This window comes from Diaporthe citri (assembly GCF_014595645.1).
Source record: "Diaporthe citri strain NFHF-8-4 chromosome Unknown scaffold_1, whole genome shotgun sequence".
Classification (NCBI taxonomy): Eukaryota; Fungi; Ascomycota; class Sordariomycetes; order Diaporthales; family Diaporthaceae; genus Diaporthe; species Diaporthe citri.
The window spans coordinates 4,229,785-4,254,917 of NW_025064846.1; the positions used below are offsets into that span (position 1 = coordinate 4,229,785).

The 25,133-nt window shown below is 54.0% G+C and overlaps 6 protein-coding genes across 6 annotated transcripts; 4 read left to right on the top strand and 2 right to left on the bottom strand.

The window, feature by feature from the left end:
• Positions 1-1,237, top strand: INS49_001161 (uncharacterized protein; the record flags this gene model as incomplete). Its single annotated transcript, XM_043161994.1, has 4 exons — positions 1-141; positions 205-736; positions 774-909; positions 985-1,237. 4 exons carry the CDS (start codon positions 1-3, stop codon positions 1,235-1,237), a joined length of 1,062 nt encoding a protein of 353 aa, XP_043030500.1.
• Positions 1,238-4,097: 2,860 nt separating this feature from the next.
• On the top strand, positions 4,098-8,051 carry INS49_001162 (uncharacterized protein; the record flags this gene model as incomplete). Its single annotated transcript, XM_043161995.1, has 3 exons — positions 4,098-4,312; positions 4,407-7,297; positions 7,351-8,051. The coding sequence occupies 3 exons, from the start codon at positions 4,098-4,100 to the stop codon at positions 8,049-8,051; spliced, it is 3,807 nt and encodes a 1,268-aa protein (XP_043030501.1).
• A 1,930-nt stretch (positions 8,052-9,981) lies between these two features.
• On the top strand, positions 9,982-11,584 carry INS49_001163 (uncharacterized protein; the record flags this gene model as incomplete). Its single annotated transcript, XM_043161996.1, has 7 exons — positions 9,982-10,247; positions 10,316-10,338; positions 10,404-10,423; positions 10,484-10,828; positions 10,889-10,929; positions 11,036-11,094; positions 11,172-11,584. 7 exons carry the CDS (start codon positions 9,982-9,984, stop codon positions 11,582-11,584), a joined length of 1,167 nt encoding a protein of 388 aa, XP_043030502.1.
• Positions 11,585-12,139: 555 nt separating this feature from the next.
• On the bottom strand, positions 12,140-14,281 carry INS49_001164 (uncharacterized protein; the record flags this gene model as incomplete). Its single annotated transcript, XM_043161997.1, has 3 exons — positions 12,140-12,147; positions 12,241-13,371; positions 14,113-14,281. 3 exons carry the CDS (start codon positions 14,279-14,281, stop codon positions 12,140-12,142), a joined length of 1,308 nt encoding a protein of 435 aa, XP_043030503.1.
• A 1,194-nt stretch (positions 14,282-15,475) lies between these two features.
• INS49_001165 (uncharacterized protein) lies at positions 15,476-18,118 on the bottom strand (the record flags this gene model as incomplete). Its single annotated transcript, XM_043161998.1, has 6 exons — positions 15,476-16,781; positions 16,846-17,448; positions 17,502-17,732; positions 17,809-17,909; positions 17,961-17,980; positions 18,049-18,118. 6 exons carry the CDS (start codon positions 18,116-18,118, stop codon positions 15,476-15,478), a joined length of 2,331 nt encoding a protein of 776 aa, XP_043030504.1.
• Positions 18,119-21,629: 3,511 nt separating this feature from the next.
• INS49_001166 (uncharacterized protein) lies at positions 21,630-24,840 on the top strand (the record flags this gene model as incomplete). Its single annotated transcript, XM_043161999.1, has 5 exons — positions 21,630-21,652; positions 21,842-21,852; positions 21,903-22,385; positions 22,451-23,184; positions 23,395-24,840. The coding sequence occupies 5 exons, from the start codon at positions 21,630-21,632 to the stop codon at positions 24,838-24,840; spliced, it is 2,697 nt and encodes an 898-aa protein (XP_043030505.1).
• Between the last annotated feature and the right edge of the window lie 293 nt (positions 24,841-25,133).

Consider the following 25,133-nt stretch of genomic DNA (forward strand, 5'->3'; position numbering starts at 1 on the left):
ATGTCTATGCTCCGGACCGCGCTGGTTGCGGCCTTTGCCGCAACAGAGGTCGCTGCCTCCTGCGCATATGGCACTCCCCTGATGCCTCGTGCTGAGGAGGGAGAGGTCCCTGTGAATACTTTTGGCTACAGTGGTACTATCGTATGCTACACATCTCATTCTGAAAACTTTTTTGGAATATTTACTGACAGGACTTCACAAAAGGGACCCGCAAGCTGGCACTTGTTGAACACTACCACCAACGGCGCTTGCGCAACAGGGACAAACCAGTCACCCATCGACATGACGGCCGGTACCTTCACAGAGGTTGCTGGCTCTGAGCTCGCCGTCGAGATCCCGGACTTTGCTGAGGGTGCTACCTTTGAGAACCTGGGCACGACCGTCGAGGTCGTCGGCGAGGGCGGCAGCATGAGACTTGCCAGCAGCAACCAGACCTTTGAGTTCCAGCAGTTCCACTTCCACCTGCCCAGCGAGCATCTCGACAACGGCACCAGCATGGCCATGGAGATGCACATGGTCTTCGCCAGCGCGGACGCCCAGATCGCCGTCATGGGCGTCTACCTCGACATCAACACTGCCGCCGCCGCCGCAGTCCCCGCCGCCGCCGCCGTACCTGGTGCTAAGAAGGCCAAGCGTCAAGCCGGTAAGAACACCAAGCACACCCCAATCCCGGAGCGAGAAGAGGAGTGGCAAGAAATGTTCCCGAGCGCGCGCGTCAAACTCTCAAGCCCCAGAAGTGATCGATGTGGATGCTGAACCTACCGCTACTCCAGCCGAAGTCGCATCCGAGATGCTCGAGACCGTCCTGTCGTCCGTCGGTGACATCTCAAACCCTGGCACCGCCACAAAGACACCGGCTTTCGCCATGTCCGGCCTCGTTGCCATGCTCGGCGAGACCACCTTCCAGAGGTAAGACTAAAACAAAAAGAATCCCGTCACATCTATTAACAAGTGAGTACCTTGTGCTAACATGACGTCTCTCAGCTACTCCGGGTCCCTGACTACTCCCCCGTGCTCCGAAGGCGTCAGCTGGTTTGTCGCATCTGAGCCGCTCTCGGTGACCCTCGACACGTACAAGGCCGCGCGCAGCGTCATTGGCCACAACGCCCGCTTCGCTCAGAACGCCCCCGGCTCGGAGAACGTCCTGTCCTTGTCCGCGGCCGGCATGAGCTCCCTGGGTGGTGCCGGTGCCGCTGCTGAGCCGGCTGCTGCTGAGCCTGCTGCCGCGAAACACTGATGATGCGGTGGTGCGCATTGTTTGGGCGACGAGGCGGGGGTTGGGCGGACGGATGATGACATACACGATGATGAGCTTTTGCATATTATTGGGAAATAGACACAGCGACATGGGGTCGGGACTGGGAAACGATCGCATCGCTGTTCCATGTAATGAGGCTATAACTACTTGATGTAGATTTCGATTCGGTTGGCTGGATGAATACATATTACCAACTCCTATTGCAAGACCGCAGACTCCCCGCGCACGAATTCGCCTTGTGGTCGCTTCACTTTGTTTCGCCAGGACTTCTCTCGGAGTTCTGGCTTTGAGTTGGAATTCTCTTTGAACCGCGTTGTGACAAGGGCTTCCGTTGGAACCTCCTTGAAACACACACCGAGCGCTAACATCCACCGCCACAGATACTGGTTAGCGGCCGGACGCTCTAGCCTCTCTTGAAGTCGGTCCCGTATTGAACCCACAAAGAGACGTTCACTGACGTTGTTCCCCATTGCCGACATTCGCGCCCCACAATTTGTGAGTGTTGGTCCTCCGGAAGAACACACAGCCCTCGGAGCCCGGTGAGAGAAATACCGACTATGCTATCTACGGTGAGGGACCGAGTAATGCTCAAAGAACGCAGGTTCCAAAGACCAGCAACTACCAATTTTGAGATTGGTCGCATTGCATCGGAAGTATCGAGATTGGTAAATTTCATCCGAAGCGGGCCCGATCCATCCTATGCGGAGGAGGGGCTCGGATTCCCGTCTGGAGGCCTTCATTTTCAAGAAAGGAGGGGGATGACAATCTCCCATCGGGCGATAGGCCGCGCATCCAACGATCTCGCGCCTCCTGCCAAGGACAGACGACCCAGAATGGCCGAGTCAGTCCCGGGGTCGCCAGCCTCAACCCGCGCAGGGAATGGCCCTGCCGGCTCGCACGTGGGCATGAACATGCGTACGAACAGACGCACTCGGGGATTCTGATTTAGATGCTGACCGACTCGGTCGCCGGGACCGTTGGACGGGGGTTTCGGGGGATCCGAGCAGAGCCCAATCATCTTGGCTGCCCATCCAAACCGTGGGAGCTTCCGAAACGGTGACGTTCATTGGGGTGCTAAAAACAGTGTCAGGTTCCTTGAAACAAAGTGAATACTCCGGCCTGATTTGCGCGACTGGTTGATAGGTGTTTAATATATCTAAATGAGGATTATCGCGAGAAGCTTCATGCGTCATGACATGGGTGTCTATCTTCATTCCATTAACTTATCGTTCCAAGCCAATCCCAGAATTGAACACTGGTGTTCACACCGGGACAACAACAGGTATGTGCTCGCATGGAGCGTTTGGAATAATCCTGCTGCGATGTAGTCTGACGTTCGCTCCTGTTCAATCCCAGCTTGAAGGATACATCTCCAATTACGTCTGTGATCTTGGTCCATGGGCTCTGCCTGGCCTTCTCTACCAAAGGTCAGGCACCTCGGAGGTTCACTGCATGTGGAGCGACAGTTGGTGTCCGTTATCCACAGATGAAATTGTAGTAGTGTGCATCGAGTGACTCCAGATCAATTCCATTTGAATCTCGTCTGATTATCATCGGTCGAAAGCTGGAAAGTCATAGGTATCAGCGCACGCAAGATAGACTGTAACAAATCGTATGTAATTCCAAGAGATAATACTCCATACTATTAGAGCTTGTCTCCTTTCCCGCGATCTTAACGCAGGGGTCATTTAACGGAACCACTCGTTATCACGCAAAGACCGATCGTGCACTGTCGACAATTTTGCCATCTTCATCGGCCGTGCCGCATTTTGGCACTTTCGTTACGGGCAACTTCCACAGTTGTACAGTGGTTCTTGTCCACTCGATATTCTATAGTCTCGTGGCCCCGTATCCGCGATATACGTTGGACCCGCCATTATACAATCTATCTTCCGTTCTTCGGGCCAGTTCCAAGGTTGATTATACGCAGTGTCATTTACTTGAACGCGGATTCGTACTACCTACCTACTGATGACTACATAGGTACAATACCTCACGGGCATGGTTATCCGTAGTTTTTGCATTCTGGCCAGAAGGTGCCACAATAACTATGGTCAGACTTGTCATACCATTTAATCAATGCAGTGCCTCGTCCTTCATGTGGGCCGCCCATGACTTGGTAAAAGTGCGACCCCGTGGCGCCAAAAAAGCAAAATGAATCGACCGCCTTTGGCCACGTCTCAGTTGTGGATGAAGAATCGATGTCCAGCCGCTTTTCGGCAAGGCGACTCATTGCCGGGGGTTGCGTGGGTCGACGAGTGACGAGTACAATCTGCGCATGCGCACCGCATGTTGACTGGTCGTGGCGCGCGCCCAGATTCGCTTAGATGGACCAACAGTTTGGGACCCTTGTGCATACCAGGCCGCTTTTCAAGTCAGCCTCAGATTCTGCCTGCTTCGCTGCGCAGAGAAAGGCCGCCAACGCAGGTCGGCTTAGGCAGCAACGGCTGCATTGCATCGGCCACCTGGAGCGGCGCAGTCTTTCGTTGCAGGTGTTGCAGCGTGATGCGGCCAATGAGACGCGGCGCCCTCAATCACTTGCATGCGCGTAAGCCCGTAGACTCGTGACACATTGGCCTAGCTGCCTGCATGAGTGGGTATTGTTGGCCTCAAGGGTCTCAGCCCCAGCGTGAATGGATGCCTCAGTACTGCCTGGAAGTGTACGAATTACCCCGGATGAGGCTCTTCGTCGGTGCCGGACCGCACGGTACTAATAGGCTGCCGTTCCTGTTCCCCGGATTGGCAACAAGGAGAAAAATGCACTTTCGCCCTCGATCTCTGGGATCTTCATTCTGCCCGAATTGAATTCTTTGTGTTACCCAACTACTGGCATTTCGACATGGCGGTTACTAGGGAATCTGTGCATCAGAGTCCAACGTCTGAAACGACCAAGGAGTCGTTCCCCCAAACCGGTGTAGATCTTGGGCAAGGCCAGTATGCGTTGAACACATGCATTGAGGTAGCCTGCGAAAATCACAAGAATACCAAGGCTGTCTTGAGATTATCCGGCAACTTCTCTGTCGAGTACAGCCAGGATGCGGGACTAGTGCAGAGGTAAGTGACCAATCGAGGCATCTATTCCGCCTTCAACCATGTTCTCTCTGGCGCGATAGGCGTAGCAAGCTGTGTTGTTGACATCCAAATTTAGGGACGCCCTGAAGCCTTGTGAGGCAGCAGGCTGCACTTTGCAAACAACGGTTGCACAGAACGACCCGACTCCTCGGCTCTATGCTTTGGCTCTGCAAAATGCACTTCTCAAGGGCACTATATTGAAGCTCGGCTCAGAATGCGACAAGAATACGACGCAAGACCACTCGGATTGTTCTTCGACATCAGACTCAAGTCAAACCGGAAGTGATGATTCTGTTGCCACTTCGGAATCAAAGGACAGCTCCAGTGATGCCAGTTCGGTAGCGGATTCGAACAGTGCAGATGACCTGGTAGCGAAAGCCAAAGATGACGTATCAGAGACCCGAAACAACGCTGAAGGAGGGAATCAAGTCAACACCTTAAAGCCAAGCCTCTTGATTCCGTCCGAGAAGGACCCAGGGGAAGATCGCACAGAAACCCCTGCAAAAGATTCTCCACCACCCGCAGCCCCAAATAGCGAGAACGCCAAGCCGGTGGAAGCTGCAATCGAAACGGCGCACGAGGCCGTTAAGTCAACCGGGGAGCCGGAGCTAGACTTTAGTCGAGTATCGGAATCAGCATCGCACCCCAGAGCAAAGGACGAGACTCCGGCAAATAGCGTAGCGAAGAAGCTAAGCAAAGATGCCAAGTCACAGCGGTCCGCTGCGCTGAAGAAAAAGAGAGAAGAAAGGAAGAAGGAGCATGAGGAGCAGGTCGAGGACTTGATGGAGGAGATTTCCCACCAACGAGAAGTCCTCCGGTCACGACGAGACCAGAAAAAGCAAAAGCAAAAGCTACAAGCACTTCAGAAACAACTGGAGCGCCTATGCCAGAAGGAGCTCGAAGACGATGAGTACGTGACGAGTGACGACGAGGAGGACGCAGAGGAAGAGGCATCGCCAGAGAAGGCAACACCAACTGCGGAAGCGGAAGATAAATACGCAGAAGACAACGATGCCGACCCAGACAAAAAAGAGTCTGATTCCGCAGCAGCTGACGTGGACAAGGAGAGCGAGCCAGAGGATAACAACGCCTGGCCCACCCTCAGCTCCAAGGCGAAGCAGGAATGGGAGGACCGGAAGAAGTCAAGGGAGGAATCTAACACTCACCTTGACGGAATCATGGACTTTATCGGGCTCGAGTCTGTGAAGACCAAGATGCTCGAAATCAAGACCCTGGTCGACACTGCCCGGCGCCAGGACGTCAATCTGTCCAAAGAGCGATTCAACACTGTCTTGGTGGGAAACTCTGGCACCGGGAAGACAACTCTAGCCAAACATTACGCCAAATTCCTGTCATCACTTGAGCTTGCCGACGATATGTTGACAACCTCTTCCGGCTCAAAACTCGTGTACGAGGGCATCAACGAACTCAAGAACGCTATCAGCGCAATCGATGAGAGAGGTGTCGTGTTCATAGACGATGCCCACATTCTCCGTCCTGATATCAGCTGCACAGGCCGCAAAGTGCTCGACTATCTCGTGACTGAGATGGACAGGCTACAAGGGCAAGTCATCTTCATCTTCACGGGGTCCGGAAAGGACATGGAGACATTCATGACCCACAACAAGAGCCTGCAGAGCCGGGTTCCGTTCACAATCAGCTTTGACGACTATCAGGATGTGGAGCTGCTCCAGATCCTTGAGAAGCAGCTTCACGACAAGTTCAATGGCAAGATGAAGGTCGACAAAGGTTCCAGTGGTGTGTACATGCGAATCGTAGCCCGTCGTATTGGCAGGTGTCGGGGACCTTCCAGCTTCGGAAATGCCCGTGAGGTTGAGAACACACTGCTGCGAATATTGTTCAGACAAGCCGCTCGACTGGAAGAGTCCATCAAAGCGGAGAAGAAGGTCGATGACCTTTTCCTCACTATGGAGGACATCGTTGGACCACCACCTACAGCTGCTCTGGAGAAGAGCAAGGCCTGGAAGAATCTTCAAGCCATGGTCGGGCTCAAGTCCGTGAAGGAGTCCCTCAAGGCCCTGGTACATCGGCTCCAGATCAACTACGACCGTGAGCTCGCTGAGAAGCCCATTGTGGACTGCCCAATGAATAGAATCTTTCTCGGAAATCCTGGAACTGGCAAGACCACCGTGGCAAAATTCTACGGACAGATCATGGTCGACATTGGGCTGCTCACCGACGGAGAAGTCGTGGTGAAGAGCCCGGCCGACTTTATAGGGGAGTATTTGGGTGAGTCGGAGAACATCACAAAAAGGATTCTCGCTTCAACGAGAGGCAAAGTCCTCATTATCGATGAGGCTTATGCGCTCAGCGACAGCAGTGACGAGGCGAACGAGCACGGGTCTGGAAACATCTACAAGACCGCCATCATTGACACTCTGGTCGCCAACATCCAGGGCGGCCCCAACGAGTGCATCTTGCTGCTCGGATATAGGGACAGAATGGAGCGAATGTTCCAGGCCTCGAACCCTGGCCTAACCCGCAGGTTCCCAATGTCATCCGCTTTCGAGTTTGACGACTTCACGGATGAGGAACTGCGCGAGATCCTCGACCTGAAGCTAAAGGAACAGAGCTACACCGCACCGGACGACGCCAAGAACGTTGCGATGGAGGTGCTCGCCCGAGCAAGGAACCACCGCAACTTTGGAAACGCCGGCGAGATCGACATTCTCCTCAACAGGGCTAAAGAGCTGCAGCAGGGCCGGCTCGCCTCGTGCACCGAAGAGTATGACCCGTTCTTGCTGGAGTCTCAGGACTTCGACGCCGACTTCGACAGACCTACCCAAGCTGAGGTCCGCATCCGAGACCTGTTCAAGGACTTTGTGGGTGCCAACGATCTTGTCGAGAAGCTTGTGGCCTACTCACGTATGGCGCAAAACGCAAAGGCGTTGGACATGGATCCGCGCGCACAAATTCCCTTCAACTACCTCTTCAGAGGGCCTCCAGGTAAGGTTCCCACCCAGATCGCAGCAGAATCCGCGAACTAACAGAATTTGTAGGCACGGGCAAGACTACGACAGCTCGGAGAATCGGGCAGGTCTTCTACGACATGGGGCTGTTGGCCACCAATCAAGTGTACGATTGCTCAACAACAGACCTTATCGGCGAGTTCCGCGGTCACACGGGACCCAAGACCCAGAAGGTCTTCCAGAGAGCACTTGGCAAGGTTCTCTTCATCGACGAGGCGTACCGACTCAATGACGACGACTGTTTCGGAAAGGAAGCCCTCATCGAGATGCTTAACCTCCTGACCAAAGAGGCGTACAAGAACAAACTCGTGGTCATCCTCGCTGGCTACAACGACGACATCAACAAGCTCCTGAAGGTAAACGTTGGGCTGGGCAGTCGGTTCCCAGAAGTGATCCAGTTCGAGAGCCTCAAGCCCAAGGACTGCGTGCAACTATTCGTCCAACGCCTCGAGGAGCAGAAACTTGACGTCACGGCGGTGAAGCCTGCCCCGGTCAAAGACAAACTGCAGAGCTCCTTCGAGAGGCTGTGCGCGCTGCCGGACTGGGGCAACGCCAGAGATGTCGACGCACTGGCGAAGGCAGTATTTGGCAGGATATTGAAGGGCTCCAGCGCTGAAAAGCCGGACATGGTGGCCAAGGTTGACGAGGTCACCGCCGAGGTCGACGAGATGATTGCAGAGAGAGAAAAGCGGAATGGAGACTCATGTCCCGTTACGCATTTATACCTATAGACTGGTACTGTATGCGAACATTGCTTAGAGGAGTTTGGGAAGGAATTGTACTTGGGATATCATGACTGGTGCTTTCAATGGATACTGGACGAATAATGTGGGTAGAATGCTTCAGATCGTACAGATTTAATACGAAGACTCATGGGAATTTGGAAATTCGGCTGTGAGCTCCCACTTGCGTGTGTTCTTTTGCATCATTGAAGCCAAAACCCGAATTCCGGTAGTTGGAGGAAGCACTTGATAAAACATTGGAAGTTTGCACTAAGTAAAGGCTAGATTCTGTAGAAAGGCTAGTTTGTCAAGATGGAAAGTGAACTCGCTGAACTGAGAAGCTTATCCGAAGAGTTCTTGACCAACACCACGCTATTTGTTTACCCGAAGTACATCTTTTCAAGTTGGCCCTTCCACTATGCTGCGCAGTGGTTGGACCTGACCCGTGGGCAGCCTGAGGCATGTATTTTCCGCATCTTCGTTCGCTTTCTCGCCCCCACAGATTGGCGATCTTGGCTTTGAAGAATAGAGTTTTCGCCTCCAACCTGTCTTCTATGTGCTCCCGTGCTGCCAAGCTCTATCCTCCTCCTGTTCGTGTTGTAAGATGTAACCCTAGGCGGACGTAACGCAAATTGGCTCACGAGATCCTACCGTTGCGAATTCCTCAAGCCGTGACATCACCGGCAAGCATTGATGAAGTTAGGAGTTCCATGGACCGCTTCTGGGAGTGGCCGCTGGCAAGCTCCTCACCGCAATTACGGTCCCGGCGGAACGGGAACCATTCGAGGCGCTGATGAGTATCAAAAGTAAGCCGTATACTCTTTGAAAATATTCCCAGAGATTTTGCGCCTGTGCGAGGGCTTCTTAAGGAAGCAAGTCTACCTTGGTGGTGGCGGCGGAACGAGTTCACGTCTTCAACATGTATTCGTGATCAACCAAGTCCTAGCCATGATCAGCGTGAGAAGAGATCCCAAGGTCTAGACTCTAGTAATGCTTTGCACGGGCTCTGTTCCGCTCTCCAAGTTACCATGATGACATCGTGATGACCTCAAAGCTGATGATGAATCTGCTTTGACAATATCTGGAAACAGTTCTCGTGAACCCAAATTCTACTTTCCCATGCCGCAGCGACGCGGTATGCTTAATTTCCTCACCAAGAGCAGAGTTTCGGGGGCGGTTCATGTCTCCTGACCCACTGTCACAACGAACCCGGGTATAAACCTTAATAGGAACGGCTGCGACCCGTCAGGTTGCTGCCGCCGGTCATGTCCATTCATGTCTTTCAACGCATTGCCATCAACCAGCTAGAGGACCCTGCCGAGTCAGTGCCTGACTCGCCATGTTGGAGTAAAGTCATCGAAAGGGTGATTAGCTTCCGGACTACGTCAGAGGCCAATAACTTGGAATGGGTATGATCTCGCCCGCGTCTGCCTTCCTTTAAAGTTTGGACCCCTCGGGCAGATTTCTACAAATTTTCCTGTCGTTGAAGAGCTGCCGATCACCTTCCCCTCGTGCGGCCCTTGTCGTCAGTTGCACAGTCAAAATGCGTGAAGCAGAGGCTTTCTCCTATCCGAGTGTTGCTCCCGATGATCTGCAAGCCACTTGCAGACTCCAACACAAAAGAGACGAAATGATTTGGTCCCCCTCCCTCTGGTGGGGCCCAGAAGTCTGAGCCGCACTGGGAGTTGTTTGGGAAGCGAAAGTTTATCTCACCCTCCTCGAACCCACCCGACCTGCGAGAATGCCCACAGTGACGCAACGTAAAACAATGTAGTTCCCGTGCCATTGATATCCATTGATATCGGTTTATTCTTAAGAACCTACGGTCCCACTCCCCTTCTCACCCGTCTGTAAGCACCTGATGGATTTCATGGCAGAGTACTCCATTATAAACGTGTGGAGTACATGTCATTGATTCGGCGCATTCAATGCCAGCACTATGAATGGACTTCTCATCCCTCCTTGGTACAAGCAAGAAGTAACACCTCCATCATCATTGACCCTGATCACTTTTCTGTTCGGCTTTTCGTCTGCTTGCGCCGTTTTTACGGCCACCACTATCGTTGCCCAGGCATATCGGATCTTGTATCGCTCCAAGCGACTATTTACCCATCCTTACGTCTTGATGATAACGACGGTGTGGCTGGCCAGCGTCGTTTATTCTCTCATTTCGTACCTATACGTCCACAGCGTGATACCCCCAAGGTACCTACCGTCCAGCCCTTGAAGAAGCCGGTCGACGTCGACAGTGCACTGACTCCCGAGCCTTGCAGTTTCTGGCTGTTCTTCGCCATCCGTAAGTTTCCAAACGTATCTACACGGCTCAAAATCTATGCTGAATCCCAGTATCCTCTCTTCTAGTCTGCCTTTGGACAATACAGGTCAGTCTCGTGCCACGGCTATTGAAACCTGGAACATCAGTTCTGACACAGTGACGCCAGACCCAATGTCTTATGCACATCATCATCAACCGTATCGCACTCATCATTTACGATGGGCGTAGAGTGAACCGACTGAAGTGGGCAGTCGCCCTACTGCTCGGGTTGGTCAACGTCAGCGTCTTCATTGTTTGGATGCCTGCACGCCTGCAGGTCAGCCCGGCCTGGATCCATTTCAATGAGATATGGGATCGGGTTGAGAAGGGCATCTTCGCAATGATGGACCTCGGCCTCAACCTATATTTCATATATTTGGTTCGATCAGAGCTTGTCGCTCATGGGTTGACCAAGTACGAAACATTGTACAAATTCAATCTTGTGATGATTTTTTGTTCCTTGTCGTTAGATGTGAGCTTGACCAAACGCTGCTTGTGGTAAAATGTCAGAAATGAGCTGACGAGTGTTCAGGTTATACTCATTGGCATCATGTCTTTACCCGACAGTTTCGTGTAAGCAAGCTTTACTAGCCTTTGTAGAGAATCAACCTCCCAGCTCGTGCAAATATACGCAGCAGCGCATCCGTCTCACTTTTCTAACTGTGCATTTTTCCTACAGAGTCTACAGCTACATCCAATTTCATCCACTAATGTACCTGATCAAATTAGCGATTGAGAGTTAGTATTCAAGACTGGCCCCTATTCAATATCCCATCTACCCGGAAAGAAAGTGGAAACTAATTAGCATGAATTAGTGAACATGGCCGAACTCATCACCAAAATTGTCAAGAGCACGTCTGGCTCCCACGAAAATCATTATGCGACGTCATTTCCAGCACCGCCTCGACCGACCGCGGGAAGTTCTGGTAATTCCGATTTAACCGCAGTGGCAAATAGCGGTGATCAGTCAGTGGATCAGAGCCCCATCTCGGAGCCGGCACCCGGTGAGATCTTTCAATTGAGGTCAATGCCGCCCTCGTTCGACGCTGGTGATGTGGTTAATCGAAAGGCAAGTGTGGCCGAGGGAGCGACTGTTGGACAACTTCTGGATCCGAACCAGGGGAGACCGAGGCTCATGAGGAATGCTAGTGAGATGACCACCTTGGAAATGACAGCCGGGTACCTAAATAGGGCGAGCGTGATATCTGCAGAGAAACCAGCATGCTAAAACTTCCATACTGAAACACCTTCCGTCGTAGCCAGTGATACTGTTTCCAATGAGACAAGAGAATTCCGAGACGAGTCTGGCCTCGATTGAAGTTCAAAATCATGGAGATGACCTTACGAGCCAAACATTTTCCAATCTTGCTCCCCGAATTGTATAAGCCAGCTAGTTCGACAAATTCAATCTTCATGATCAGGCATTGACAGCTCTTAAGAAGCTGAAGCCATAGCACGAACACACGACCGAAGAACGGAGACTAAGGAAGAAGTCCAACGGCAAGTTCGCACAATACAGTTAGACCATCTCAAAAGGAGAAACATCAAAGGGAACCCGATTTCAAAACTTACAACCACTACATCAAGAAATGAAGCGAATAACAAAAAGTGGCAATTTCAAGTTACGCTTACGTCTAGTCACATCGGAAGAATGACACGTAGTCGAGCACATTTAATACTATCCATAATCAATTAGAATGGATCTGTAAACAAAGCGTGATTAGTTTTGCTAGATGCTAAAACTGATGAAATAATAGACTACAAAAGTAAATCCCGAAAATCGTTAACGCGCTGCCTAGTCAACTCATTATCTGCGTAGCCAAATCTTGCAGTCGAACGACACCCGGAATTAATCTAATGGAGGGAAAAATGACGATGGCCTACCATCTTCTTCCATGCGAGACGAGTCGGAGGGACTGTCCTCCATTGCGGCAGGGTATGCTTGGAGCAATTTTTCCCAATGGCTAATTGCACCTTGCAGGCCTATGGTTGTCAGCAGGTCCCTCCACTCCTTGATCTGGCCAAATGCCTCATATACTTCGTCAAAAGAGGGCCGCTCGGGGCCACCGAGGCCCTTCGCAGACATGACCAATGCCACGCAAAGGCGGACAAATTGCTCTATCACTTCGGGGTCCAAAGACGCCTGGAAGTGCCTGAACTCGAACGTGTAGCTCCGTTCTCCAACTTCCTTCAGATTAAGAGCTGCGCGGTGAAAAGGTGGGAGTTTGTTCCTGGACAGGGCACTCTGTAGGTCCTCTGTGCTCGCACACTCCTGAATGAGTGCTTTCATGGTGAGCATTTTCCGAGCGCTTGGGGGCTGGCCATCCTCGCCGTCATCAGCGCCCGCCTCCTCCAGGATATCTTCTGCGTCCTCAGCCAACTTTGTCTTCTCAACGACGGGTCCACACCACGTGTTGTTCCCTCTCCTGTGCGGCGCGGTCAGCGAGAACAGCTCCTTCTCGGCCAAGAGATAGAGACAAACAAAGTGCTTACGTTCTTGGAGATTGAGCGTGGCAGCATCGACGTGGACGTGTACACCACAAGACGTGCTCGTGGCGACGAGGACGTGACGCCGCAAGATACGGATAACGCTTTGAATCTCCTTGAAGCCCTCCGCGTTGGCCCGGAGTTTTCGCGATGCAAACTCGAGCCCTACATAGTCGAATATATCTGCATCAAGTCCCATGACCATGCCAGCCGGTTCGCACTTAACTGACCAGAACGCGTACTCATCCTCCTCGTTTAGCGGGCCTTCGAAACAGGCCGCGGCCTGACGGACTTCGTCGCGCTGATCGTGGTCAGACACGGCTGGGATGCCTGAGTTCCTGAGGAGCTGTGAGATATATTGCCGAGCCGGGATGCCGTCCACTATCGTCGTCGCTTTTTGCTGCTCCAAGGGGATGAAGTACCGCTCATCAACTGGCCTTTCCTGAGGTGGTCCAACGTTGTGTTTCATTTCGAGTGCGACGAGAAACTCAATTTCAACACCCACTTGGACGCTCGCATCCGGAGTGTCTTGGAGTCCTGAGTTAGTATTTCTCGACTTGTCTGGGACATTGCTGGGTACACTCACCGAGTTGGCGCTACTTGGCCGCGAGTCGAGCCCTCCAAGATTTTGGCCTTGCGAACCTTCGAATAGACCAGATCTTCCCCCGTTGGAACTACCTGGCGGGGAAGAGGGTGTGCCTCTGGTGGAAGCGCCGTCGGGTTGATTGCGTACAGAAGAACTAGGTCGATTTGCATCCTTCGTACCTCTCCTCGAAGACGGGCTTTGAGGATCTGACGGTTGGGCACGAGAGGTATTCGTTGCTCGGCCGCGAGGGGTGTTGGTCGTCACCCCATTTCGCACAGCCTGAGCCCTCAGTTCTTGAGCTCTCGTTGTCCGGATTGTCAGCGTGGAATTTCCTGCCTGGTTCTGGGACCGAGCCCGGGTAGGCCCCAAGTGTGTGGTGCCGCCGAGACCGAGCATCCTACCAACCTGTTGTTGTGGCTGGTGAGTGGTGCGCGTTGAAGAAGTTGGAGCAGTTGTTGGAACGGTAGTTGTATTCTTGGGATTGTTGACTTTACTACGAGTTCCTTTCGGGTACCCATCAGAAAAGGCACGCAGGCCCCGAACTTCTTCCACTTGTTGTTGCTGTCTAGATACCTGACGAACTTCGCCTCCAAGAACCCAAGTACTCTCCGGCCAGGGCTTGTCGTTCACCTGGGCCTTACTCATCTCCTCCAGTAGATTCATACTGGACTGATGTGACTGACCGTACTTGTACTTTCTGTACTGCAGAAATTCGGCTCTGTCCCCATCCGTGCTCATAGTCTCCGTCTCGGAGTATGAATACTGCTGAGACCCGGCTGTTTTGCCGGCTTGGCCTGGCTGCCAACTAGAGTACTTTGGGTGCAACATGAATGGCAAAGTGGGATTAGACATTGTGAAGCCTCTAGATTGTATGACTAGAATGCCTTCTTCTCACTAGTAGATTCAAACCGAGGCTCCAGCAGTTACCTGCTCTTGACCGGAATCTTTGATCGACATCTGAATCCTACCAACGCATATAAATAATCAAGCGCACCTTTTTACAAGAGCGGCCCAGCCATACAATAAGTCCTTTGGTCCCTATAACGAGGCCATTGTGTTGCAACTTGTTCGCGAATGTCCATTGTCCACCAATATTGGTTTACTAGTTCTTTTATCCACCCCACCGTGCCGGGCCGGCGAACACCTAGGCCTAAGGCTTAGTCGAGTTAAGGACCATCCTTGTCTCGCTGGATAGACTCTTTGACAGGCCCGTGATACCCAAGAGCTAGCTCATATCCTGTTCCATTCTTAGTTGGCAGCCCTTCGTCCACAGCGATTCTCTGCTAGGAATCCTGCCCCTGGCGCGCCGTGGCCACCATGATGGCATCTGCTCAAGCTGCTGACGGGCGAACAACTGCTTTGGAGCTCTCATCGCTATTAAATGCTAGGTTTTGTATTTAGACCCGTGCCATTTGCCTCGTGAGACCCCGTGTCCGGACTTTAATAATCTGAAAAGGGCGCCACGATGGCTCAATTTGAGAGTTCCTACGCGGAGGACGATACACGACGGAGCTCCATGTACAAAGAGGCCCTGGACAGGCCCAAATGCGGGAACTGCCTAAGCATATTTGGGTAGCACCGCCAACCGGCGGCGCAAAGACGTGGCGGTGGCGTTCCTGAGCGGTCGTGGAAGAGGTGACATAGGATGCATTGACGCCTAGGTATGTGCGGAACAAAGCGGAAGAAAACTGGACGGAGAATATCAGGCACGTAAAACTTAGTCCGCAGTCGCATTGTCGGTCTTCTATTGTCTGCACATCTGTTTGTCATCTTGCCAGCAGTACGGGAGCTCGCATGTCAAGATACTCCATGCAAACTCCACTTGAAAATTACGGACTCGGCCAGTAGAATCGAGCCCAGACAGAATGCAACTCCGATTGATGCATTCGTTATTATCATGAAGTATCCAATAAACAGCAAAGACATTGTCGTAACCCTGTCTCTCCCGTTCTTGCCGCCAGATCCCATAGAAGGTGCTTCGCTCACCAACGCCGTAGCAGACCCTCTTTAACAATGTAAGAAATCAAAAGACCGAGTGCTCTGCCTTCACATGCCGCCTCCTCCCATCATCTGCGAGATGTCGACGTTTTCCCACTTGACGTCCTGATTAGGCGACCCCCGCTGGGGGATGTGATGCATCGGCGGCCCTTGGGGAGGGGGAGGCATCTGCATTTGGTGCATCGGCGGGCTCGTTGTTACATACATCGGCTGCTGTTGCATTGACATGGTGTACTGCCCATGATGCATCTGAGGGTGGATTTGACCTGTCCCTGGCAGGGGCATCTGACCGGACATGGCTCCCGCCATCGTGCCTGGAATCTGTTGGTATTGTCGTGGAGGCGGAGAGTGATGATATTGATGCTGGTGGTGCATCTGGGCTTGTGCCTGGGCTTGTGCCTGGGCCTGGGCTTGGGCCTGGGCTTGGGCTTGGGCTTGGGCTTGTGCCTGTGCCTGTGCCTGTGCCTGTGCCTGTGCCTGAGCCTGAGCCTGTGCCTGTGCCTGAGCCTGTGCCTGAGCTTGCGCAGCGACAGCGTATTGGAAACCCTGCTGCTGTTTCGTCTTGAGACTCTCGAGGAGATCTTCACTGATTGTGTTGAAACTCTGCATCAAGCTTTGTGCATTGGTCCACCTCTCGCCGTACTTCTGTAGGGTCAACTTGACTCGTTCAAGGCAGCGAATGCTTCTCGTCAGGTTGTCATCGTTACTGGTCCGTGTGGGAAAGGGTGGTGGCGGCGCCCTTCCCGGTAAAGCCAGTGGCATAGGGACGGATGCCCCTGCAAGAATGGAGTCACCGGCGTCTCGTAGGACTGCCATGAACTGACTGCCCATAAAGAAGACCCTCAACGCATCATGGTAGGTGTAGAGAGATGGATTGGGGTCTGGGCTTCCATGCGCAATGCCATAGATGTGATCAAGGTAAGCAATGGCATACTCAAAGATCAACATTCGCCCGTAAGCCGTCATAACTGGCGCACGAGCACTCGGGGCCAAGCAGTAGACATAGCTGTACTTCAACTCCAGATCAAAGAGTTCCCGAATGCCGATGGGCAGCGTATCTGGAAGGGACTCATCCCACTCGCGCATATCCTGGCACATCTGCCAGATGAAAGATGTGACATCTCCGTCGTGACCTTCGATAGGCTGGCTGGGGTCGGACTGAATCAAGGTCTGGTACCATTGCGATTGGATGCGGCGGAGTTGGAATAGCAGAATGGCAGGATCATGCGACTGCGGGCCTGTTATTGTACCGGCGACGGAGGCTATGCGACCTATGCCAGACATGGCCGGCAAATCGACCCTGATGGCATCGTCGCTGAAAGAGAATGCGCGGGCGTGCACCATGCTGATTGCCCTGCGAAACCAATTTTGTCAGTGCCTGACGCCGGGGGAATGGAGCAAGCCTCGAATGAACGAACCTGTCCAGCGCGTATACGCAATAAAAGGTCCTGCGCCTCATATCGAGCGCCGCCCTGTCGGCTTGGCTCTGATTTGGCGGGTCCTGGTGGAAGCCCAGATCGACAACGGCGCGGCACGTGAATCCAATCAAGTGCCAGCTGTCGAAATGCGCTGGGTCCAGCATGGCGTACTGAGTGAAGACAGCGAGAGATTGTATTTGAGTGGCATGGCCAGGCTGCAGAGCACGATCGGCTAGTTGGAGGGCGTGAGACGCGAAGTCTACGCCGTTCTTGTAGAAGTCATCTTGGGTGCTCCGCGACTGAGCCATGGAACCTGTCGCCAGTACCATGTATACAAGCCACTTGCTTGCGCTATTGACGTGGCGCTCTTGCTGGTACATGTCCTCAAGTGCCGACAGCAGCACTGTTCCAGGAAATAGTGGAAACAGAGGATAAATGTTGGCCATGTAGTACTGGACGATAGAATGAGCGGCCTGCTTCTCTGGCAAGCTTTGGGACTGTGGCTCAGGCAAGGGATCATTGATCACGGCCGCAAGAATAAGACGAGCAAAGGTCATGTTGCTGAGGGTGGGCTCAAAGTCGCGGGTAGTGGCATTGATGGACCTTGATCCGGGTCAGTCCAGAAATAAGGCCATTGCAACGGGGTCGGCACCTACATGTAGCCAAAGTCGGATATCAAGGAGTTGACATCCGAGTTTTCTCGTTTCCGTTCAGCCTTTCGGTGTATGGCTGCCCGGATGTTCGCGAGCGAGTCTTTACGGTCCTGCGGCTGTGCCCTGGACAGCGGGCCGTCCTGCTCGTGATTAGCCACCGAGGCCTTCCGCGAGCGAGCATAATTCAGTCGCCGCTCAAGCTTTTCGATGCGCAGCTCGAGTGCGGCCACATAGCTGGGCGCGTGTCAGTCAGTCGTGTCTTGAGAGGAGCAGACAGAAACCGGCACTGAGCAGCACCACATCATCGTACCTCCGTTCCTTGCCACGAGCGAACTGGTCGTTTGCGGCAGAGCACTCATTCTCGCGACCGGCCTTCTCGCAGGCCGTGCAAGCTGGGAGCTTGCCATCACACTACATGGTTTCAGCATAAGAACCTCGGGTGGGAGAGAAATGACCAATCACCTTCACTTTCGCAGCTCGACCTGAGTGGGCAAGAGTCAGTGACGGAACAAAGGGACCAAGGGTAAAGGCGGGGGAGGCGCCGTCTCACATCTCGAGCACGCGGATACAGGTCTCGAGACCCGTAACAATGGGTTATCCGAGAAGCTTGACCTAGGCATTCGTCTTGCTGCTATATTTGAAGATAGGGGCGCTGCTCCTTTGGATCTGATTCACTGGGTTGAGGGCGACTGTGTCCAGTCTAGTCCAGTCCAGCTCAGCACTGCGAGAGACCCTTTGAGGTGGGCGTCGGCAAGGACAGCCTCGTTCTATGGAAAAGGGAGAGGGGTCCGAATACTGGCTTCACAGGTACTGTATGAGAGTGCAGGATGTGAATAGTGTCTGGCGCAAGATGGCTCGCCACGGTACAGAGCTTGGCCGTTTGTTGGCCTTGCTCGCGTTTGCCAGGGGGTGGGCGGGATCCTGGGGCCGGGCACGTTCAAGGTCAAGTGGAATACGGGTCGAAAACAGACACAAGGCGGGCGACCTGAGTCAGAGGCAGGGTGCGATTGATAGCGAAGCAATGAAGGCTGTGTTGATTCGGGATGGGCGAGGAAGCTTCGTTTGCGACAGGCGACGGCGACGAGGAGACAGCCTTGGGATAGCAGCGGCCAGTGCGACGAGAGAGAACCCGACGGCGCGGTGATTTGCCTAACGAGCCTCCCAGACCGAATGGGCAGGGTGGGGTTGGGGGGCAAGCCGCCCTAGGTTCGTCCTGGGCAAGTGGTGACAGAAGACACGACCCCACCACGGTGGTATTTCTGCAGGGCATACGGTACTTGGGTACCGCGGCACCAAGGTACAAGCTGCTGACCATCGCCCCTCTGGGCCTAGGTCTTCCGCTGTCCAGGGTTATTTGAATGCGGGTTCTAATGCCGATGCTTTGTCTCTCATCTCTGTTCTGTCTAATAATAGACTAGACGAGGTGTAGTCTAACAGGCATGTGAAATGCTATATACTGTGTGGTGAACCCGAACAGCAAATACATGACAGCCTTGGTCGTGCGGCAAACAAGGTATCCCGGAATGTCGGGGAAGTTTGTTGTTGGCGACTCGTCTTCTGAAATCAGACGGAATACATCCAACGGCAGTCATATAAACATCCCATGCTTGCCGGCTGGAACGTGAGCGGGCGCTGTGTGGTAGGCAAGACACCAGATTAGGACGAAACCCTCCTCAGTAACGAATCGGTACTATGTATTGCACATGTGCGCGTATGTGTTCACCAACAGTCAGGCTGTGGCAGGCTTAGCACGTGCAAAGCCCCCAGCACAAAGTACTCGGGCCCCTCCCAGGGATGCTTGTACCTGTCGTCCACGGATGCTCGTAATGGTCGCGCGCTTCAAATGCGACACCAAGATCTTGGGCCGTTGAGCATTGGATCTAATATGAGATCTCGCGGCAGGGAAGCCATCGCCACCGCGCCATGTGCCGTCTCCAGATGTTGCACCACGGCAGAACATCGGGTCGATGGTTGCCCACTCCAGGGAACGAGCATCCACGCCGCAAGGCCTGAGCACCGTCACTGACTTCCAAGGTTCCTGTATGGATGCTTAGCACGCAGCGACATGCCGGCCTTGACAATGAGCAGGATGCAGGCTGAACTCTGTTTGCAATGGGCGGCTTCGGGCATGTGACGCAATGGAGGTAGCACGTCCAACGCCCGGGCTCCGAAATGATGAGGCTCCAGTGGAGGGAGTCGGGAGACGGGTTGTGTAGCGGAGTATCTCAGAGTCGCGTGCCGGTTTCGTTGGTCGGTGGGTTTGGCGATCCCAGACCCTGCGCGACTCAACCCGAGCAGCAGGCTGTGCTGGCTCGGAGGACGAGATGAAGCTCTTGGGGGGGATGTATCTGTCGGCCCTCTGCCCACGTCCTGTCTGTGCCGTGCGCTGCGCTGCGCGTCATGTCCAGCACGAGGAGCGGCAGGCCACGGTGCGAAACTGATGGCGGATGAGATGCCCAGGCCAGGTCGAACTGTGCACTGCAGCCTGCAGCCTGCTGGTTTCGGGTTGTTGAAGGGACTCGTCTCTTCCGTGGACGAAGGGGCGGGAAGGGTCACAGGTTCACAGGCTCACAGGCCCGGCCCCCAACGCTCAGGAAACCGAATGCGAGACGGTTCATCACGTCCGTCCGCCCGCCCGTCAGCTCGCGAGTGTTTCTTGAAGCATTTTGACAGGCGCTGCCAAGCGACCGAGACGATTTAGTTCACGATTGACATCTCGAACAGGGAAGGCTAGCGGGCAGAGAGTTTGCCGGTTCAAGTCATCGCCCCCATATGGCGGAGACAAAAAGGAACACACACAGCGGCGAGAGAAGATGTGGGAGACTGCACGTCTCGCTGAGGGACCTGCCCTGCCCTGCCCTGCCCTGCCCTGCCATGCCCTGCCATGCCCTGCCATGCCCTGCCTGTGTCTCTCTCTTCCTCGTCCTGACCAGCAAGACAAGACCATACGGTCTAGTCAGAGTACGGAGTGCCCGACTTGATATTTGAGCGAATATACCCTGACCCTTCTAGAAGATGTTTGGTGACAGGCATTGGGAGCTCCTAAAACAAGATGGCGCCTGCCCAGCAGAGGTGCAGAGGTGCCAGGAAGGCCAGGGCAGAAGGGGAACCCCGCCGGGCTTGAGTGTGCTAGCCTGTTCGGGAGTTGAACAGGACCTTCCTGGCTTCTCCCTCGTGCAATGTGGGGCGAGGCTCCACCTGTGCTCCTGCTCCCCACGTTCCTGCACCTTTGAGTCGACCTGACGTCCTGGCAGTTGCTGCCGTATCCCGTGCTTGCTCCGCTGAGAAAAGAACTGTGGACTGGCTGACTGGGGGAACATGCACATATCCAGTCTAGTCCCGTATTCTACTGTACCTCGTCCCGTCTGCATCGTGTGCAGCAAGCAGCCTTGACGAGCAACGCAGATCCGAGCAGAGCAGGCCAGCGCAAGGCCAGGCGAGGCACATCGAGGCACACCACCACTCTACACAACCTCAACCACAACCTCGTCCTCATCCCGAACCGTAGCCACCACCACCACCATCACCACCACCACCACCACCAACGACAGAGCAGCGCACAAGCCCACACCTCCTGGCCGCACGCCATCGCCACCGCCTTTCCTCCTTTCCGATCGACCATCTTTGACTTTATCGGCTCGGCTCTTGCTCTTCTGCTATCACGTAACCCATTTGTATAGCAGAGCACACGCGAGAGCTCCCAAACCTTCGACAACCGACAGTGGACCCCACCCGTCTCCGAACATTCGTACAGCCTCATGCCTTCAGAACCACGCCCTCCACCATCCTCTCTCGCGCCTTAGACACAGCACACAGCATCCAACTGCTAAACCCCCGGCTGCTCAGCCTGCCAGCCTGCAAACCATAACACGCGCCGCGGCGGACCAAGTCGATCGATCCTCTTTCGGCCTCTTAGGAGTTGCAACCCTCGCATATGGATGCCGCAGACGTCTTCCGGCAAGGGCTCGGTTCCGCGATTCCTCGGCCTCCCCAGTACTTCTACAACCCTCCCGGTCCTCCTCGCACTTCCCAACCGCCCCAGTCTGCTCCGTCGTTGCGCAGGCCGCCCACCCAACAGCGGGATGACGAGAGCGACGTCAACTCACACCGCATCGCGCACACCCTGACCGCATGTTGTCGCTGCAGACAGGCAAGTACCTTGTTTTTCCCTTGCTCGCGGATCCATGTTCTGTCTCTGTTCCCAGCCGCTGTTGCATACACGCGGTCGCTGACGCCGAGGACTCGCTGATCCCGGACTGATTTCCTGGTCTTTGACCTCCTTCTATTGGGCTTTGGGAACTTTTGAGAGTGGTGACGAGGCTGACAGAATCTCCTCGCTACAGCGCAAAACGAGGTGCGACCCAACGCTCCCCAGATGTCTGCCTTGCGAACGATCCGGCTCAGTCTGCGAATACTTTGATACCACGAGGAACAAGAAGATAAACCGCAACTATGTCGTCCACCTTCAACAAAAGGTACGTCAGTTGGAGGCGGAGCTGTCTCAGTACACCGACGACGATAATGATCACCCCGAAAGCGCAGAGGACATCGTGCGTCCAGGCGGTCTTGTCAAACTCAGCGAGTCAGATGAGACGCCGCGCTATCTGGGCCCTAGCTCTGGCATAGCCATGACAAGATTGCTCATGGACCAGGCCAAGCGATATACAGACTCCCAGCGCATATCAGAGCTGTTCCCCGATGTTCGTGCGAGAAGAATGGATCGTCTCGACAGGATGCAAAGCATTGTCCACATGGGCGCAAGTGTCAGTGGTCCGTCTGGAATGGCTGCCAGGAAGAAGAATTTCCCGATGGTCAGCGAGATTCCGGCCCAGACACTACCGGCACGACAGGTGGCAGACAAGCTCGTCGAAGTGTTCAACTCCCGAGGTAAACATTGCACCCAGGCACATGCCACATTGCGCGCAAGTCTCGGCTCACTAACATTGTGGCAGCCCAGTATTTCACGCCGACACTGCATGAAAAGCAGTTTGACACAGACCTTCAAGATGTCTACAATGGCAATGCTGACCCGTACAAAAACTTCGTGGTTCGCATGGTCCTTGCAATAAGCTTACAGAAGCTCGATATTCAATACGCCGGCCTCGCCGATAGCTATTACGTAGCTGCCATGGCGTACTTTGAAGATGTCATCCGTCCCAAGGACCTCAAAACGCTTCAGTGCTTGGTCCTTATCGGTACATATTCGCTTCTGACCCCGACCCGGACCGTTGTGTACCACATTATCGGCTTGGCGACCAAGATCTGTCAACAACTCGGCCTGGCTGACGAGAAAACAATATCCGCCGGGTACTCAATGGGGTTGATTGACCCTCTTCAGATGGACCTGCGTCGCCGGATGAGTTGGATCGTCACTGGCAATGAACTCGGACTGGCGCATTCTATGGGTCGACCCAATGGTTTTGCAAAAGGAGACGACTTCGTGGATGTCCAATTCTTCGAGACTGTTGATGACGAGAATATCACGCCGGACGGTATCCTCCCTGGCCCAGCAAGCGAGAAAAAGTTGGTCGCGATCCATTTCTGCAAGATGCGTGTACGCCAGGCCGAGATTCGAAGGTGTCTGTACGAGAAAAAGCGACCGGAGCCCAAGGACGCTGAAAGTCCCATTTTCATCGAAATGGAACGGAAAATCAAGGACTGGATCGATACGGCCCCGAAAGAGCCAGTATGGTGCAAACCATGGTAAGGACGTCTTCCCTCATGATGCCAAGGTAGAATTCATAGGTACTGACAAAAGTGAAGGTTCACCGGGCGGTACCACACCATGGTTATAAGTTTGCATCGGCCGTCCCCTCAGATTCCAAGGCCGTCGAGTCGCTCAGCTGCAATTTGCTATGACTCCGCGGTCTATATAATCAACCTCTCTAATCAACAGGTGAAGAAGTCGGCGGTCGACATCACGTGGGTCTTCGTTCTTACCCTGAACATGTCGCTGAATGTTCTCTTGTGGGCCATCTCGTACCGCGAGGTCCGCGAAGTCCACTCCAAAGATGACGTGGAAAACATCGTCAATGTTGCGCTGGACGTCATCGATCAATGTTCTGAACGGTGGCCTGGGACCAAGAATGCGTCGCAACTCTACTCTGTTTTCGGCCGTGCCTGCCTGCAAAGTTACGACACCAATGACGACCCATCGGACTCTTCCATTACGAGCGCCTACACGTCTCCGTTACTGGTGGACAATGATTCGCCAGCCGCATCGGAGAACTCTGTACCCACCACCGTATCAAACGGATCAGCCTATGCACAGAATCAGCAACGACCTGTGTTCACGCAGCCTGTGTTTGGTTACACTGTGGAATCAGCAGAAGACATGAATGTTTTCAATTTTGACTCAAACCCCTTCCGGCAGCCCACATTCCGCTCCAATTCGATCTTCAAAAATCCTTCCAGCGAGCCAACTGAGGGTCGCCGCCCTTCATTCGGATACTTCCCGCCTGATTTCAAGCAGCCGTCACCGGGCGAACCTCCCCACGTGGGCGACCCCTTAAATCCAAGCGGCGCAGCTCATCCGCCTGCTCAATCATCGCCAGTCGGCGTGACGCAGAATCAGCTTCCGACACCGCCGGAATCAATGAACACGGCCCCGAACACTTTCTCGCCACCGCCAACTTCGTACTCGGACGCGACTGGCAGCCCTACACCGAAGATGACATACAGCAGCCCCATGCCTGTCGGCGCAAATCAGCAGCAATCTGTACCTCCAGCACACATCAAATACGAGCCGGCTCCAGATGACATGGGATTCGACCCACCGTCGACTCCCAACGCCCAGCCGACACCGCAACAAACGCCGCAGCAACCGACCCATCGCACGCCGACATTCACAGTCCCTCCATTGCCTCTTCACGTTATCAATGGCCAACGGCAAAATCAGCAGCAGCAGCACCAGCAACACCCCCAGCAGCAGCAGCAAAGGCCCTTGCCACAACAAGCGACACTCGGCGACTGGTTCTCCCCTCCACCGCCATTCATCTCACCGTACGCATTCAACGGGATGAACTCGCCGCACGGGGTCTGGAATGATTCCGCCGCATCCAACGCCGCCTTCTCAGGAATCATGGGTGGTGGTAGCTATGAAAGTACGAGTCCGACCAGCGTTCCGGGAGGGTTTGGCGGCGGTGGCGGCGGAGGCCACGGCATGCCGCAAGGATTCGGCTTTGCGGCGCAGCGACACGGAAGCTTGAGTGCCGACCAGCAGATGGAACTGATGAACATCCTCGAGACGGACGGCGTAGGCGAGATCAACAACTTCCTGGGGATGGACTTGAGTGGTCTTGGGGGCGCACCCGGACCGGACGGGAATATCAGGTGGAACTGAGATGAGAACAAGGAGCATAGCTTAGGTTGCAATTTTGAACGTTGTTTTGGGCAGGAGTCATGTGCCAGTATATGCAATCTCATGTGTCGACACCTGTGCATTTATGCGGCAGGACGCCAAGGGGGAGAATGCGCGCTCATCTCTGGGTGTTATGGTCTTCGTCCGCTGGAGGAACAGTGTACCTGAGGAGAACCGAAATCTGCCTAGCTTGTGACACCTCTCGTTCACATTGAGTTTGATGGTAGGAAAATTATCATGCTCATACTTACGGGACCTGCGCTGGATAACCTATG